Consider the following 17,699-nt stretch of genomic DNA (forward strand, 5'->3'; position numbering starts at 1 on the left):
ACCAGCCCCGTCCCTGGTGGGTGAATTTATGGTTTAAATTCAGGAGAAAAATCAATCATCACCTGTGATCTCATTGGCATTAAAACATTGGTATGTTTCATGTTTACGCCTCCTGGCTGTGCGGCGTGCATGTGTGCTAGTGTGTGTGAGTGTGCGTGTGTGCACGTGCGTGTGTGCGTGCGCACCCCAGTGAGCTGAGAGCACTTTCTCCCGCCAGTACATCCTCCCGCACGCCCTTCCTCGGCCCTGGTACACTCGCCGCTGGAAGAGCCGAGGCGGGTCCATCAGCCCTCCCAGAGCCGCACGAAGGGCGGTGACTGACCCTGCCTTCATCCAGTCTCCACCAGCTGCTGCGACACGCTCCCAGCTCAGAGGGCCAAAGGGCGGTCAAACATCCGGACGAGTCCCGCTGCAGCCGCTCGCTGTGACGGAAGCTGACGTCGCGCCTAAGAGCAGAGGTGGGCCCGGCGACCCTGCGTGCGGCCCCCACCACACACCTGCATCGCGTTCTGTCCGCAGTGGCCCCCTCCTGCTGGGGGTCACTCAGCCTGGGCCGCAGCCGTCGGGGCTGGTCTTGGGATGGGCGCTGAGTCACCCTTCGGCTGTGCCCCGACACAAAGGCTGGGCACCCCTCGGGGGAAGACGACCGGGCGGGCTGATTGAGGCCTCCTGTTCACCCCACAAAGCCCTTGGTGGCCGGGGCGGTGGCCTTTGTTGCCCACGGCCGAGCATTTAAACCGAAGGGTCCCCTTGGGAGGCGGCTTCAAAAACTTACAGGGAGCAGGGCTGTGTGGAAGTAAAAGGAAGATAAAAGAATGGAACAGGTGGGTTTGGGGCCTGGGCACGCTGGCTCCCACGGCGAAACTGCGACGTGAGACCCAGAGGGCGCCTTGCATGGAGTCGTGGAACCCGCCGTGGCCGCGGCTGCTGAGGCTCCACGTCCTCCTGCCCTGGCGAGCGCCTCTTCCCAGGAGCTGGGAGCGGGAGCCGGGCCAAGGAGGGCGGCTTCTGTGCATGCCAGGGCCCACATGTGCCCAGCTCAGCTCGCATTATTATGGAAAAGAAAACTGCAGCCACGGGTGGCCCGTGGTGGCCGGACACGGGGTGGGGGGGGATAACCTGTGAATGCAGCTTCTTCCAAAGAGGGGCGTGTTCTAGAACCGGTCACAGAGCTCGTTGGACCCCAAGGTGAGTCTGACATTCATTTAACGGCAACTTCAAGTGGGGGGCGGGGTTCACACATAACTCGAGAGCCATAGGACACCTCTGAGTCGGAACATCAAGCCCTGCGACCCTCTGGCTCACCCCACAACCCTCTCGCCCTCTTGCTCACGTCCGCAAGTCTGTCCAGGCTCAGACCAATGCCTGGGGGGAGAAGCAGGCCCGGAGCAGCTCCCGGAGACCAAGCAGTCGCTGGGGTCAGACTAGGGAGTCGGCCAGGACACCGAGCAGGGGCTGCCAGAGGGCGGAGCTTCCAAGATGGCAGAGGCGCAACTTGGGGACCCCCACAGAGAAGGGGGCCGCCCCAGGAGCACAAGCCCCAGCCCTCCCTGCTGGCTGGGAACAAGCCTCTTGCGTGGATCCTGCCTTTTTTCTTTTGTTTCTTCTTTAAGCGCCCCCTGGAGCACTATTATCTCTCCAAACGGCTCCCTGGGCCATGGAGAAACAGATTGTCCTCCAAGGAAACACACGGGGAAGCCGAGACTCGGGGACGCGGGGCTGGTGTACACGGGCTGTCGGGAAGGCGGGGGCACGTGGGAGGTCCCCCAAGGACTCGACGCCCCCACCACAGACACCTCAGGTTACTCTGCAGGGACCCCGAGCCCCTCGCGACGCCCTTGCCAGCGCCAACAGGAGCGGGTGCGCGTGGTGACCGGCAGGCAGGGCCGCTCACAGGCAGCGCAGGTGCCACGCGCACTGAGCGGTCACGGGTGTCCATGAGGCCGCGGGGTGACGGGCACCAGCTGAGCGTCGGCGCCGGTGCAGACAGAGGAGCTGATCCGGGTATCCGGCGGCTACGGCGGGGTCCGGATGTGGCTCGGTGGCCGGGCGTGCCCACGGCGCTATCTAGGCATGTAAAAAAGAGCAGTTTCCACGGCGAGTGTTCCTGCACCTGTCGAAATGCGTTCAGGTGGCGCCTCTCCAGGTCCGGGACAGCTGAGGGCCCCACTGGCCCTCTGGGCGGGGGGAGCGGTCACTAGGGGCCAGCGGGAAAAAGCAATCAATGTTAGGTTCCCTGATCTCAGGCTCGAGTTCTGTGGTGGCTGCTAAATTCAGGCTCCGGGTGTCAGAGGAGGCGAATTGTTTCATCGGAGGCGATTGCTGGGAAGAGCCTCTGATCGAATCCGCCTCAGTGAAGCTTCTGGAGAGCGGGGTCCCCGTCCCTCCGCCCGGGATCTCGGCACAGCCAGCAGCAGGGAAGGGCGATCATTAAATCTTTGCTTTCTAAAGCCAACCGGACATTTTAGAACAATCTATAAAGTCTCCACGACAAGTAATTTCTGCCCGAGACAAAAGACAAAAGGCCGGATCTCTCCGCTGCTGTCTTCGGGCGCGGCAGCCAGCGTGTCCCCAAAATAGAGCTGCGTCCTCCTCGGAGTCGCGGGGTCGCCCGGGCCCCCAGACACACCCCACGGCGCGACCTGCTTTCTCAGCTTTCTGGGTCCCCCAGTGTCCAGCACAGCCCGTGCTCACCCCCGTGAACCCCGTGTCCGCTGCGGGAACCTCCGAGACACAAAGTGAGCAATGAAGGGAGGCAGGACCCGGCGGTGCCCCGGGGGCGAGGAGCGGCCGCGCTGGCTGGGGGGCTCACCACATGCCCAGATGGACAGCACCTCCCGCGCGCCTGTCCCCACTGGCCTCCACAGCAGTGAGTCCGGGTGGACCCTCAACCCACCGTTACTGCCGTCCAGCGGCGCCTGGTCGAGTCACAGGCTTTGAACGGCCCAACCCACTGTCTCCTCTCAGAAGAGCGCCGGCCCCGCGCCGGCCGCCGGGCCCCCACCTGCCTCCTGCTCCCACCTGCGGGACGGAAGGGTCCAGCTCCTCCGGGCGCGGCTCGGGACGGACTGTCCTCCGTGGGCTGCTCTGTCTGGCTGCTCTGTCTGGCGCCTCTCAAGGCCCACCAGGGCGCAGGGCCTGCCGGGGCGTCTCTGCTCTTTCTCACCGACCTTCCGTGTGGCCGGACCACCCCCCTCGCCACCCGGCGCGTCCGGCTGCTGCGGGTGGCTGCGGGCACGCCGTGCGCACGGGCCGGGGCCGCTGCCTTCAGTCTCAGGGGTGTGGCCAGCAGCGCGGGCCGTACCTGCTGCCCCACCCGCTCCCGTGGTCCTTCTTCTCTCCGTTTGCGTTCTGGGTATTTCTTATTTCTTTCTCATTCTCTCTCCCGAAGTTTTCGCTCAACGGCGCCCACATCGAGTGGGGAGCTCAGCACCCTGCGGGGTCAGCTCCGTGCGCCTGGCCCCGGTGCGTCCTCTGGCTGGCTTGCTCCTGCAGGACGGGGCGCTCTGACAACAGCAGTTAGTTGCGGCCTTGGTCTCTGAGGGTGTCTCTGCGTGTCCCCATGCAGCGCGGGGTCTGCCTGTTGGGCTCCTGCTGCACCAATGTCCTTGCCCAGGGGCCCGGCCTGTGCCAGCGACCTGCCCGGGGGTCCTGCACCCCCCCCCCCGACACGCTCCTGCTGCCTGCACCACAGCCCACTCCTGAGCCAGCAGATACCTGTGCCCCACGTCCAGGCACCCCCCAGTCCTGGTCCTCTTCATGCACATATGGGATTACTGACCTGTGTGTGCCCCTCCCGCCCCGCCGGCCTGTGCGCTCCAACACGGCCCCTCCACGCCTGGGCGTCCTGACGTGATCTCCCCACGCCCTCACATGGTGCTCCTCTCGCCCTCCCACGGGAAACCCCACAGCACCTGTTCCGAGTTAACTGCAGACACAGAACCTTCTGGTTGCCAAACCTGTCCAGTCTGCTCTTCTGTCTTTGGAGCAGAAAACTGATTCTGAGCCGGGCACCCCACGGCCCAGAACACACATCCCCAGGTGCCTCAGAAACCTGGCGTGGTCCTGGAATTCAGGCCCGACAGCAAGAGAGAACTGGAGGCCAGCATGAGCTCTTTGAAGAGCTGATCCAGCTGACAAGACCCTGTTGGGTCATTTTCTTTGGCCTGAAACGTGCGGTGGTGGCTGGCGCTCCAGCAGCCATCGTGATCTATGAGGATCAAAGCCGGACGCGAGCTCGGGTTGCTGTGGGCTCCGTGCCGGGCCCCTGGGGTAGTGTGGAGCTGCCACGCCAGCCAGCCCTGGCATCAGGGCTTCCTCCATGTGACGGAGAAACCAGCCACTTTTCGTCACTCTGATTTGCATTAAAGATGAAATGCTCAAACCCAATCCTAAATAATACAGGAGGAGACACGTTCATTGATGCTAGCGCATGCTAACTTTGAACATACGTTCAATTTAATCACAGCTGTCTATATTTTTAATAGCCATTCTTTTTCATTTATGCCAACTCTTGTTCTTACAGGAACTTTGTTTTAAAATGAAATATCTTACATGCAGTCGATGGAAAATCAGTACTGAATGAAATAAACAGAAGATAATTAGGAAGAAGGACTTATGCGCCTGTGTGCCACGTCAGCATGCGGCAGGAGGGGCGCAGACGCACGAGCGCCCAGAGGAGGCGGGCTTCTCTGTGGTCACAGCATGCCTGGAGAAAAGCATGTGAATTTCTGACATCCCAGCTTGTTTAATCCCATTCCTACATGCCACCGAAAATCCCTTAAATAGCAACCATGGCAAACCCTGGCAAGCACCCAGCTGGGCAGGGAAGAGCAAAATAATACAAATACAGGGCTCCTGTGACACGTTTATCCGAGTTTAAGTCACGCTACTGTGAGCAAGATCTGAAACGCAAACTGTAATTTGAAGGGCCCAGTGCAGTTAGTTATTCTGCCTCTGCTCTGCAGCGTTTCCTGGGAAAGCTCAGTCAAAACAGATCTGAGGGCCGTGATAACATTCCATTGTTAGTGCCACGACGGTACGTTTCAGCAACTACACTTCTTCAGAAAGGGAGGCGTGTATCTCAACTAGGCGACAGGTCTCCACTTACGCCCCTTGAACTCATCAAGAGCACCAAAGAGACGCCTCGATCCATGAAACCATCCATACCCGGCACCCGGCTCAGTCCCATCATGCGCCTTCCAGGCCCACGGTGAGTTACCGGCAACACGAGGCCTGGGGCGCTCGAGCTAACGGAGAGTGGCCCTCTGCGTTCCGATGACCAGGCTCTGACTTTTAAGAATAACTGGAAAACATCTAAAGAGGGTAGGAAGAACTTACAAAGCAAAACAGCTTCTGAAGCAAAACCTACCTACGTGAAAATAGCCACTCCCCGACACGCCTCCCGGGTGCCCTCGAGATGGGGGAGCCACCCTCCTCCGCCATCCGCGCCCCAGACAGGGCCTTCCCTTGACCACATGGTGAGAGGCGTGAAATGGAAAATCCTGAAGTGAGGCGAGACGCTGACCATACTCATGAATGTATTATATTCAAAAATTCTGTTTTAATCGCAGGCATCCCACGAAGCAGGTAATGTGCACTTGTAAGCAAATCACCACCCAAATGGTTCACAGGAAGCATCACTGGCCTCCAGCCTGCTCCCCCGCATCCCAGCTCTGAGCAGAAATCAGTCGCCAGTCCCTCTGCCCCCAAAGCACCCCGCTTTGCTCCCCCCTGTCCACACTGCCATGCTCCAGCTCCGCGGAGCAGGTGTGAGCAGGCGTGCTAAGGTCGCGTCCACAGCTGCAGCACCCTCACTGGGCAACGTGCAAGAGCCAGAGTCCAGAGGGTCAGCAGGCCCTCACCAACACAGGTGCGCATACAGAAACACGTACAGCTACATGTGTGCACACGCTTGTTCAAGCACCACGCGCACACACCCTGTGCAGACACCACAGACACAGAGAGCATGTGCATGCCCAGCGTGTAAGGCACACACGTGTAATACGATCTGCACGTGCTGGGCACACACTGTGTCCCCACATCTGTGCCACACTCTCATGAGGCCCACCTGGAGGCGCCGTGCTTCTGCGCTGCCGGAGGATCTGGAAGGTTCTGGAAGCACCTGATCGAGCTCGTCCTTAAGAAGGCTGCGTCCACCTCGTGGGGACAAGCTGGTGCTTGGGAGCTCCCTCCCGCTCCATGCCGGGACGGCTGACACTAGCGCTTCACTAGACTCTCAAGGCCAGAAAAAAAATTAAAAGCTTTAAAACGGTTCCGATCCCTCTGTGTGTCGTAGCGAATACTGCACCCATCACCCTGGCAATCGCCATCACCACCGTCAGCATCGCGGGGCAGAGCAGGGGCCGGAAGCAGAGGGCACACAAAATACAGTGGTGGCGCCTTCCTGCCAACTCCTCTTCTGGTGAAGAATAAGCTGTCTATCGTGTGCCTGTCCGTCTGTCCATCTGTCCGTCTATGGCTCGAGCTGCCTGTTTATCATCTATGCGTCCGTCCATCCTTCCTAACTACTGCAGCCCTCACGTCATGAGGGAAGCATGTGTTCGGGCAGGACCCATCGCCAGCTGTGCTGCGGCCGCCGTGCTGGCTTGGGGGGTGCACTGCCCAGCGGTGGACATCGCGGCACACGCCCCATGGCCCAGGTGAGACGCAGGCGTCTCCTCCCCGCTATTTGCTCTACAGGCAAAGCTTCCAGAAGAAATCGGGTGCTCTGGCCCCAGAGGCGTGCGACAGAGCGCGGGACCTGCCACTCACATGCCTGGGTGCCGGCGAGGAGCAAAGGGCCCCCCGGACTGGCCGGGGTGTCCTGGGACAAGCCGGGGTGCACCAGCCACCAGCGGATGCGGCCTCCATGCTGGACTAGACAATGGGAAACGGCTTGTTTCCAAACGCTGAGCTTGTTAAGCCTAAAATTCTGACCTCAGAAACGAGGCGCCGCCACCCTGGGGTCTCCCCTCTCATCGCGGGTCCTGCTTGGTGTCGGTGGAACCGCGGCACCCTCGGGGGCGACCCCTCGTGGCCGGGCGGGGATTCTCTGGGGAGCGAGAATCAGGCCAGGAAACAGGATTAATTCAAAACCACCGCGTGAGCACCTCCGCCGGCCGTGGGCAGCTGTGTCCCTCTCAGGCTCCGGGCCAGGGTCCGCTGCCATTTCCCTGCCGAGGGGCTCAGTGCCCAGTGACTCCCCACGGAGCCCGCGGGCCCGGACGGCCTCACACAGGCGCCGCCGCAACAGTGCAGGGATTCCGGGCCGCGCGGGGCCCTCACCCGGGCCAGGGCCCTGCACTGGAGCTGGCTCGGAGGAGGCCCTGGGCGGGCCCGTGGCGGTCAGCCCCACCTGCAGGGCGACCTCGCAGTGGCCGGAGGCCGGGCTGACCCTGCGCCCCGGCGGCCCAGAGAACAGCCGCTCCCTGAGGGGGCCCTGCAGCCCACGGTGAGGACTCACCTGTCCCCGGGGCCGGCCGACGTCCTGCGGCACTCGATGACGGCCGGCGCGTGCTTCCCGGCGTGGTCCGTGCTCGCCTTGACCTCCCAGACGGAGGGGCTGCTGGCCCGCACCCCGACGATGCTCACGCCCTTCTTCACCTTGGCCCTGTGGAGACAGGACGCGGGAGCTGAGCCCGAGCCACGGTGGCCTGAGCTCCTGGCGCCCGCGGGGCTGCCCCCCGCCCCTCCCAGTGCCCCCCATGGCCCTGCCCCCACGGCCTGCTGCTCCCCCCAGACCAGGCGGCCCAGGCCAAGGAGGCAGCAAGGGGCAGGACGCCAGGACACAAGAACACCCCAAAGCCCCAGGCCAGGCCAAGGCAGGGACAGGAACCGGCTTCATGCTGCGGAAGCTCCGGCGGAGCCCTGGGGCATCTGCTCCAGGGTCTAAACCCCCAGGGTATCGGGGGTCACAGTGCAGAGGAAGGTGGGTGGGGCTGGGGTGCGGACAGGCCTCTGACCCTCCCTGTTGTTGTCACCTTTGTCTCCTTCACCGTGACCTGAGCGGCCCTCGGCCCACGCAGCCCCCACTCAGCCCTCACGGCAGGGAAGCCGGCCCAGCTCAGGGACGGCCGGTGGGTTTGAGGGATCCCCCAATGCGCACGTAGCCTCCTGGGGTGCAGGCCCCACCCTGCACCCTCTCACGTGGCTGTCACCCCGGGACTGATCCCCGGGACTGATCGCTCAGCCCCGGGGACAAACGCAGGGGCAGGCGCACCCACGCGCATCCCCGCTCCTGGGCGGCCTGGCCCGGCCCCGCAGCAGAGAGAGGAGGCCCCGCAGGCCTGGCCCCCGGCATCCCCACAAGGCGCAGACGCCACACATGAAGCGCCTGGGCGGGTCCGGGGGAATCACAGAGGGGGAGGGTCCCCCGACAACGCTGGGCTCGGGCTGCCCCTCATGTGCGCTCAAGCCCTGCACAGGCTCTTGGACACTGAGTGTAAGAGACACGAGGCGCGGGTCACAAAGCCAGGTCCTCAGAGGCGTCACTCATCACAGTGGAACTGCGCTGCCCTGACATGTCGTCAGATCAGCACGAACACAGGCCTGCCGTGCACCCGTACACACACGCACACCACATGCACTCTCACGCCATGCACAATCGTGTGTGGACACACTCGTGGGCCTGGAATCCAGGGCCCGTCCTCCACCCTGCACCCTCCACCGCCGGTCTCTGTACCTGTCAGTCGGCTCCCCGCCCACCTCTATCGCCTCTACGGTCTCACCGGCCCCCTAAGCAGAGGCGCAGCCTGGCCCGCACAGCGCCCACAGCACCAGCCACAAGCACAGACCCCTCCTCAAGCTGGTTCCTCCAGCCCCTGTGCCCCACGTGTTGGCTTGGCAGAGTCTCTGCGCAGTGTCAAGGCCCAGGCCTGGCAAGAGGCCGACCCTTCCCCCACGGGCACCCCGAGGCCCCGACGAGGGTCTCCTGCTCGCATTGCAGCCTGGTCACCGGAGGCGGACACGGCCCGTGAGGCTCCGGCTTCCCCTGAACTCACGGCGCGCCTGGCCGCCTCACCCCGGCCGTGGGCCCCGAGCCCACCGGGGCAGGCCTCGCCGCTGTCTGAGGAGCTGCCCTCGGCGGCAACTGCAGCCACGGTCCCGCCACCACCTGCCCAAGCCCAGGCGGGAGGAAAAGCCGCCCCCTCTGGGTCGCCACTGCCCGGCCTCTCCTGCTCAGGCGCTGACGGAGGCCCCGGGCCTCGCCCCACTGCTAGGGTGTCCCACGTCTTCCTCTGGCCACGGCGGGGAGCCTCGTCCTCCCTGCTCGGCGGTGACCGGAACCGCAGAAAGACCCTGACATGCCACGCTCAGAGCGGCGGCCGTGCCTGGGGCGGGGGAGAGGCCGGTAGCGGCTCTGCCTGCGCTGGCCGGACAACCTCGTCTGGACGCGCCCTGGAAAGGCTCCCCACGGACAGGCGCTCCCTGGTCACGTGGCGCCACGTCCATTTAAAACAGATGAAAACAAAATCAATAAATTCGAGGGGTTCCGTCCTGAGAGGCCCAGCCGCGTTTCAGGAATCCAGAAGCCACACGGGGCGGTGGGACAGGACGGGTGGCGCGTGTCCACCCCCGAGGGGAGGCCTCGGCGAGCAACACCCCAGAGTGATTCTCACGAAACTCCGCATCCCCAAGCACAGCCAAAAGCTGACATTTAAAATTCTCCCTCCTAAGCTGCAAAGGCGCGAGTATATTGTAACTATTGACATTTTAAAATTAAACTGTTCTATCACTTTTTTAAAAGTACTCACTGGAATCTAAATACCATGGAGACCTGATGCCACCATTATTCATTTGAAAAAATGTACAGACGACCTCTCCTTACCAGACTGGGAGCTTCGACCGATTTCCTTCCTTCGTTTGCTTTCCGCCTTACTTCCCCCCAGGGGCGCTCGCCCAGCGCCAGCTATTTTTGTGTCTGAAAGTCCTCGGTGGAACACACGGCCGCCCCGCTCTGCCCATACGTCTCCAAATCTGGTTTTTAAAATTCTAAACTGAGTCGTTATAATTATACTCAGTACAGGTTTAAGCTAAAAAGGTCCAACTTCTAAAAAATAATGATTCGACATTCAGACGGAAGGGCTCCCCCAACGCGCCGAGGGGCGACAAGGGGGTGGTGAGATGACACGGCTCAGCTGTGGCTGCAGGTAAGACCGACCACTCGCTCACTGAGGGCAGGGAGGGTCCGGCTGATGGACCCACGTGAAGGAGCGGCCACGGCTCACTTCAGGGGGCAGGAAGTGTGGCCCCGGAGGGCCCCGTGTGGACGGGACAAGGAAGCGCGTCTAGACGGGGGAGGAGGGAGCACTCAGTGTGAGCCCCGAGAGGCCACTGCGCGGGGGCAGCCCCGGCCTCTCCAGGCTCTCGCGGCCTGCCACTCCCGCCGAGAGTTCGGGACCAGCACATGGCTGCCGGCCCCAGCCGGCCCTGAAGCCACAGGAGAACCGGGTCGTCTCCCCACTTCCTGGAGCCTCGCGCCTCTGCTTGGCAGAAGACACGTGGGGGCCTCCGTCCCCCTGAGCTGGTAACGGGTGCTCCCCCCAAACCTGCACCTGCGGGTGAAGGTGTGTCCTCGGTTGGGAGGCTCCGGGTCGGCACCAGCAGCTCCACCCCGGCTCTGGGACGCTGCGCGGCGGCGTCTGTGCGCATCTCCATCACCCGACCCCCCTCCGATCAGCGCGCTCGTCGGCCGTCAGCAGCGCAGCATGTAAAGGTCTGTTTTGAGGTTCTCCTCCTTCCAAGCTGGCAAAAGCCAAGAGTCAGAAATGACGAGGCCGTGAAAGGGCTTGTCGCCCCGTCGTCAGGGGACCTGCTTCCCACTCAGGGCTCCATGGCGTGACCGCCTGGGGTCACCGGCAGCGGCCACCACCGTCCATCCGCGAGCCTCGGGGGCTGAGCGGCAGACGGAAGCCGAGCACCTCGAGCTTAGATGCTCTCGGCAAGACCAAGCTTAGGAGAGGCACCTGTGGAGGGAGAGCGCTCGGGAAACAGGTGTTTACACTCGCGATGTGCCCACGCTCCTCGGGCGGCGCTGCCCAGGTGAGAACCGCTACGGTTTCACCCCCCCCAGGAGCCCAGGAGGGAAGCAGAGGCCGCCACAGCCAGTCGTCGCAGCGCAGCCAGCAGCGCAGCCACTTTCTCCCGCGGGCAGAGGAGCGGCCCCTGCAGCATTTGCACGTCTGGGAGGCTGCGGGAGCTGATGCCCGAGAGACAGATGGAAATCCACTTTAATTTCACTGCTCCTCGCCGAACACGCAGAGGTTATGATCTGGCTCAGAGTGGCTCCTCCTCCCTAAACCGGGGTCTTTATTAATAGTCCCTCGGCTGTGGGCTGGAGGCTGGGAGACGCCCGAGAAAGTCAGCGGGGCGGGCTCTCCGCCACGGAGCCACCTTAGAAGACCCCAATCTCTCTGCGCCGTGTTTTGTGGAGAAAGAACAAGCGCAGCCTGGCTTCCTGTCACGCGGGGCTAATCAAGCTGGATAGCTACGAGGAGAGCTTCACACTGAAAATCTGCTCGTTCGGCAAGAAAGGCAGAGGCGCTGGCCTCGGTTTAGGGGGCTGCGCAGTGGGGGGCGGGGGACGGAGGTTAGAAGTCCATTTTGGTTCAGCATGCACAGCGCAGCCTACCCCCAGCTCACCACGAGCCTAAGGTGTGCTGCGGAGATTTCCAGAGTCAAGGCCCGACTCGGGATGAGCACCCTGCTTCCGGAAGGGTTTTATTTCATCAATAAAAATGTTAATGTGCGTCGGCCGTGAGCCTGGCGCTTGTTAACGGCCAGGGATGCTGCAAGGGGTGGAGCAGTCCCGGGTGCACCCCGCCTGTCCTGGGCGCACAGGACTCGGTCAGGCTGGGACACGCTAAGCTGCGGTAACAAGTCACACCCAGAAAATAAGGAACATTTAACGCCCCGTCACCAAGTGCTCACCGGGGTCGGAGACGTCCGCAGGGAGAGCCAGGAGGGGTTTCGCCATGGACGCCCCCATCATGGAAGAGAAGACAGAAACGCGCCCGCCAGGTTCTACCTGGGAGTGACACGTTCATGCCACTCGAGCGGCCTTCATCTGAGCAAATCCTACGAGCACCCGACGCCACGGGGATGGGGCCAGAACCACATCCCTTCCCAGAGGGACATTCGTGGGGAGAGCACAGAGCAGCAGGCGGACGTAAACAGGTGATGACGGAGAGGCGAGGCTGGGGGGGGCGTAACGGGGGCCGCGCCCCGAGGAGGTGACTCTTAGGTTGGGATGTGAAAGGGGGAGACACCGAGATCACATCCCATAGGCGAGCCTGTCCCTGCCGACTTGGGGCGCGACGGGCCCTGCTGAGGACGCCCCGCGCACCCAGACGTGGGCTGACAGCTGCCGCCCGCCACGGCGTCCTTGCCCGGGTGGCTCCCCTTGGCCTCGGGCAGCAGGGCTGTCCCTCGGGAGCAATCTCAGCACCGCCGGTTGCGGCAGGAGCGGCCGCGAGGCCCCGCGCGCCAGGCCGGTGGCTTCGGGGACCAAGAGCCACAGCAGACGCCTCAGGAGTCTCCCCGATGCTCCGGCGCGGGGATGATTCGCGGAGAGCTGCGCGGTGTAAGAGGAGCTGTTTGAAGTTGCATAATAGACCCGAGACTCTTCCTGGGGGCTGAGGCTTCCCCCACCCCCCGAGACAGTGGGCATCCGCGTGCATCACCCGAGAGCAGATTAAAATTAAATCAATTTGTTTTTTAAATCGATTTGTTCCCTGCCCAGTGAACGGCTCCGAAAGAGAAGCGTCCTGCCCAGACACGGGGTGACCCTCATCCAAATCAAGATATTAAAAATATCAATCTCCGGAGGCTTCGAGGCTCCATTTAATTATCGAAAGGGCAGAAGAACAGTGAGCCTGGCGTGCGGGCACCGTGGCAGGCGTGCGGGCGCCGTGGGCACCGTCGCCAGAGTACAAGTGGCTTCTCCGCAGAAACAAAAATGCCACGTTGTGTCGATGACGTCTGTAAGTACCAGATGCATATTCTCTACACAGATGTATGCACGTAATTATAAAGGCATCAATACAATTATGCACGCCTTTCCATGCACATTAGTCACACGCATGCGCCTCTTGAGAAGTGTTCTGCGGAGAAGCTACGGCGAGGGTGCGCTGTGTGGTTATGAATTAATTCATAAAATCCGTGGAGGAATCGGGCCTCAGCGGTCAAAGCCCCAAGGTCCCGGCTCAAAGGGCCTCGCTTCTGAGTGCGGGTGACCTGCCAGAGATTATGAACTGGGCGGTCAGGGTCAGGGAGACGCTGGGTCCTCCAGTCGTGGGTTTGAAAGGCGGCCGGGCACTGGCCGGAGCCCCCAGAGGAATGTGCTGCAGGGAGGTCGGCGGCTTCCCCGGCGGGCAGCCCCGGGCATGGCGAGCCGCTGAGCAAACTATGCAGGGGAAGAGCCAGACCGGAGCTGAGAAGCTGGGGTGGGGGCGGGCAGGGGCAGCCTGCGGTCGGCTGCCTCCAGCTCAGCGACAACTTCGTCTCTGCAGGTCCACAGATGGTCACAGCAGCCAAGCTGCTCACAGGATGCAACATCCGGCCCCTCAGAGCCACCCGACACGCGCTCAGGGTGGCAGAGGGTTTGACTGAGACGTGGCTCCACGTCCCCGGTGAGACCAAAGCAAGACCTGCAGGTGACGGGCCCACGCACCGCCCAGCCAGCTGCCCCGGGGGTGACTCGGGCTGGCCCCACTGGGGATGGGGACAGCAGCGCTCCCCACGGGGCCAGGCAGGGGGCAGGCAGTGCTGCCCGGGGCTGGCTGCAGAGCTTCGGGTGCTGACCCTATGGCAGGTCCACTAGGGGGGCTGGCGTTGAGCCCCCAGGGCTGAAGGCCCAGGTCGGAGTTCCAGAACACTCCCGAGGGCAGGGGCCCGGCCCTGCAGCATGTGCCCACAGCGCCCCCGTCAAAGCAGCGCATCCTCTGCCCCTAAGCGGCCACCAAGACCCCCCAAAAGCGCCACAGCAGAACCACAGACACACACGAGGACCCCCTTGGGGCGGCGGGGGCACCCTCGGGCCTGCAGTGCCCGAGGAGGAGAGCGGCGTGGGCTTGCGGGGCCGTCCCTGGGGAGAGGGGCACCCACGAAGCCCGTGCAAGCGTCCACGGGTCACCGTGTTTTCCCGCAGACTCGCCAGAGGCTTCTTGATGAATTTTTAAAAGACACGAGTGCTGCTCCCCCTTCACATGGCTCCGGGCGTCTGTACGGCCCCATCCAAGGACGGGGCCCGTGGCCCGAGGTCGCCCCGCTCTCCGGCCTGGGGCTGCTTCCCGGGGCCGGCGCGGCACAGCCCTCAGCTCGCCAGCCGGAAACGTGGCTTGCATTTTCTGTTGCTGACGACGTCGCCAGAAGAGCGCTGTTTCTTGCCAAATGAGAGTGACGTGCAATTAAAATGTCCACAAACAAAGGTTGACCGGGAAGCCGGCGTCCACTCTGCCGCCCCGGCTGCTTCCGTGGCGGCGGACACGTGGCTGCCGAGCCTGAAATATTACCCGTGGGCGGCGCGCGGGATCAGCCGCTTTGGAGGGGAATTTATAGCCGATCTTGCTCCTTTTTCTACTTGAGTAAGAATTCCATATAGACTCAATTTCAGAGTGTCACCGCGGACATTACCAGCTGGCGAGGGCTGGAACGAGGGATAAAACCCGCACGCCCTGCCGGTGCGGGCAGCAGCGCGGTCTGTCCTTTCCTTTCATTGTTTCTTTTAGAAATTTCCATACATGGGAAGTTAAAAAATGGTCTTTTTCAGGCAAAGCCAAATGAGCATCGAGACCATGAGAGTAACGTGGCCAGAACTCTCTCATCTGCGGAAGTGGAAACCCTCGACCTGGCCATCCCAGAGGCTGAGCCTTCCGGAGCCGTCCTGACGCGGAGCCGTCCATCGCAGGTCCTGCCACCTGCCCAGGAGGGACATTCGTCCATGATTAAGGAAAATACCTGTGGGGAAACACAGACCTTCCGCACCAACACCTGAAAGTGTTTTCAGAACCCCAGCTTGCTGTTACTTTTGAAATCTCGCTCTCCAGGGCGTTTCCGAAGGACGGTGTCCTGCCCGTCCACGCGGGAGGGTCGGCTGGGACGCCGTGGCCTGACGCGCTTCTCTCAGCATCACCCGCTCCAGACCCGACCACGCGTGAGTTTACACAGGCCAGATGCCCAGGAGACCTTCCAAAGGGACTTCCGATTCAGGACGCCGGGTGCTCTGCTCTGTGTCCCGAGGAAGGACACGGGCACCCAGCTCCTCGTGTCCTCGCCGACTGTGGAGCAACACGCACGTCCGGCCAAATGCTCGTGGGGTGTGGTGTGTGTGACGGGACAGAGAGGCAGCCTGATGATGTTATTTGCATAAGAAAAGTCACGGATATTTAGGGGGAAAAGACATAATAGAGAAGATTTGCCCTCCTATGTCCAAGTGCTCTGCGAAATCATGCCCTTAGAGATGAGGTGAGCCTGTGCCGTCGAACGAGAGCGGAGAAGCAGGTCTCTGGCAGAGCCTGGAGGCAGAGCCGCGGGCGCGGTGAGGGCATCTGTGCTCCCGCACCGGCTCCCGTCCTCCCCTGGGCGAGGCCACTCCCGAGCTCCCTCCCGCCCGCTCACCTGCGCCCCGGGACGCCCTCCGCGTGACACTGCACGGCCCGAGAGCTTACCCGTGCCTGCCACAGCGGGGGCTGGCGGAAGCACAAATGCTTGATGACAAGAAAGGCAGGAGGTGAGAAGACACGCCGGGGGTCGCGAGTGGGGTTGCCGGAGGGCCTGCACCAGAGACCCGCGTGTCCCCCTCGCGCTGGCCGCGGCTTGTAATGACAGGTCACGCTCTGACGACACACACAGGTGTCACTTAATTTGAAATACAAAATGATCACGTCTCCGCAATCACAAAATGATGACGGCAACAGCAAGAGCTGCCTCCTCGAGGAGAGGTTTTGCCAAATGAGTTGAGTCACGCTAGAAGAACAAGAAAAACTTATTTTGTTGTGAGGCTGAGAGAGCAGGAGCGGAGGCAGATTCCAGAAGGATGACTCGGCTCAGTGTCTGATGGAGACGGTGAATAAAACACCGTCTCCTTCCTAAAGCCGCGCCAGGGCATCTCGCTGACGGGGAGAGCAGCACCCCCAGAAAGCAGCTCTGAGTGGCTCATCTGGGGGCCTCGTTAGCTGGTGGGAGAGTCGCCATAAAGCACAGAAAGGGCATTTGCTGTCTTTAAATCCCAGCTGTCCAACTCTTCATTAGGAAACACCCCATTTTACTGCCTCCATGGACCGGCTGACCGCAAGACGCTGTCCGTCCCCCAGGCGCGACCCCAGAGGACGGGGCAGTGGGGGGATGGCCGAGGCGCCGGGCTGGGTCTCACCAGCTGGAAGGAGCGGCCTGGACCCCCCGCCCTGAACTCCTGCAGGACCCAATGCCCTTCACGGCCTGTCCCTCGCAGGAAGGAAGGGTCAGCTGTTCAGAGATGGGGAGGCAAGGCCAGGGCCGCCGGCCGGCTGGGGCTCCAGAGACCAGGGAATTGGCCAGGAGATGCTTCTGTTTGGGTTTTTCTCCCTCCCGGCCCATGGGGTGAAGACGCTGTCACGCCGGCAGCAGAGGCCAACTCGGGGTGGGAGCCGAGGCCCAGGGGCGGCAGGCGGTGGCTCGGGCCAGGAAGGCACCGGCCCTGGGAGGGGGGACTGGCCACCACACTGGGATCCTGGTGTGTCCACGTTTCTTCTCCCTCAAGGGAAGTTTCTCTTTTGGGGGCCCTGGGGGGGCACCGCTGGCCTCGGACGGCTCTAGGGGCTTCTTCAAGGGGCAGCAAAGACAAAGGTCGCAGCTGGGCCCAAGCGCATGGCCCTCCGGTGGACGCGTGCACCTGCCAGCACCACCGGGGCCCACACCCCCCAGAGCCCCCCAGCATCCCGACCTCAGCGCAGACCTGCAGGGAGATTCTGTGTGTTCGTGTTTCCCACTGTCGCCACAGTTAGGTGAGCAACACAGACAACAGTGGCAGAAACAGTGGCCCAGGGGATGCCCCAGAGGATGCCCCAGAGCCCAAGGGGACGGAACAGAGGCTGAAAGGGAGGTGGAGAGGGCACCAGTGAGCCGGTCACTGATTCCTCTTGGGCAGAGCCAGGGAACTGGCGAGAAAACGCAGGAAGCAGAGCGAGGTCTGGCCATCTAGGCCCAGCCCAGGCTTCCCAGGCTCCCCCGCGCCAGGGCACCGGCCGCTCGGCGGGAGAGGAGCTGCGCGGAGGCACCGCCGCGGTGGGAGTAGATGGACAGCAGGAGGCCGGGACGCACCACGCCGTGCCGTCCACCCTCGCCCCCGCCCCGACAGGCCCTCCCGCGGCGCTGACCACCTAGAAGCGACTTTCGTGAAAGGGCGAGGAGAACTCAGAACTGACCGACAAAACTTGGGAAATCACCCGGGACGAGAGTAACTCGTAGCAATTCGGGTGGAGACCAGGGGACAGGAAGAAACACGGCACTGAATTTAGAGGCATAAAAGCGGCATTTCACCCCTTCAGGCTCCCGCCACCGAACTGCTATGGGGCAGAGCGGCTCCGGGGGGAGCGGCTTCCCGGGGGGTTCATCCGCTGGGCCTGCAGGTGCAACCGCGCCCCTGGATTTCCGAGGAGCACGTATCACGCTCGGCCGTCAGTGCTGGTTTCCTCGCCTGCGTGGAGATGGCAACACACTGT

General features: G+C 62.6%; 1 protein-coding gene across 1 annotated transcript in view; it reads right to left on the reverse strand.

The window, feature by feature from the left end:
• The window catches only part of TMEM132D (transmembrane protein 132D), a 202,006-nt gene that overhangs the window by 94,561 nt on the left and 89,746 nt on the right, over positions 1-17,699 (reverse strand). Inside the window, exon 3 of the mRNA XM_037511328.2 lies at positions 7,466-7,612. Within this exon, the coding sequence (XP_037367225.1) occupies positions 7,466-7,612 (147 nt within the window). The remainder of the gene's footprint in view (positions 1-7,465; positions 7,613-17,699) is intronic.

This window comes from Talpa occidentalis, unplaced genomic scaffold, assembly GCF_014898055.3.
Source record: "Talpa occidentalis isolate TD23 unplaced genomic scaffold, MPIMG_talOcc4v2.1 talOcc4.14, whole genome shotgun sequence".
NCBI classification, from domain to species: domain Eukaryota; kingdom Metazoa; phylum Chordata; class Mammalia; order Eulipotyphla; family Talpidae; genus Talpa; species Talpa occidentalis.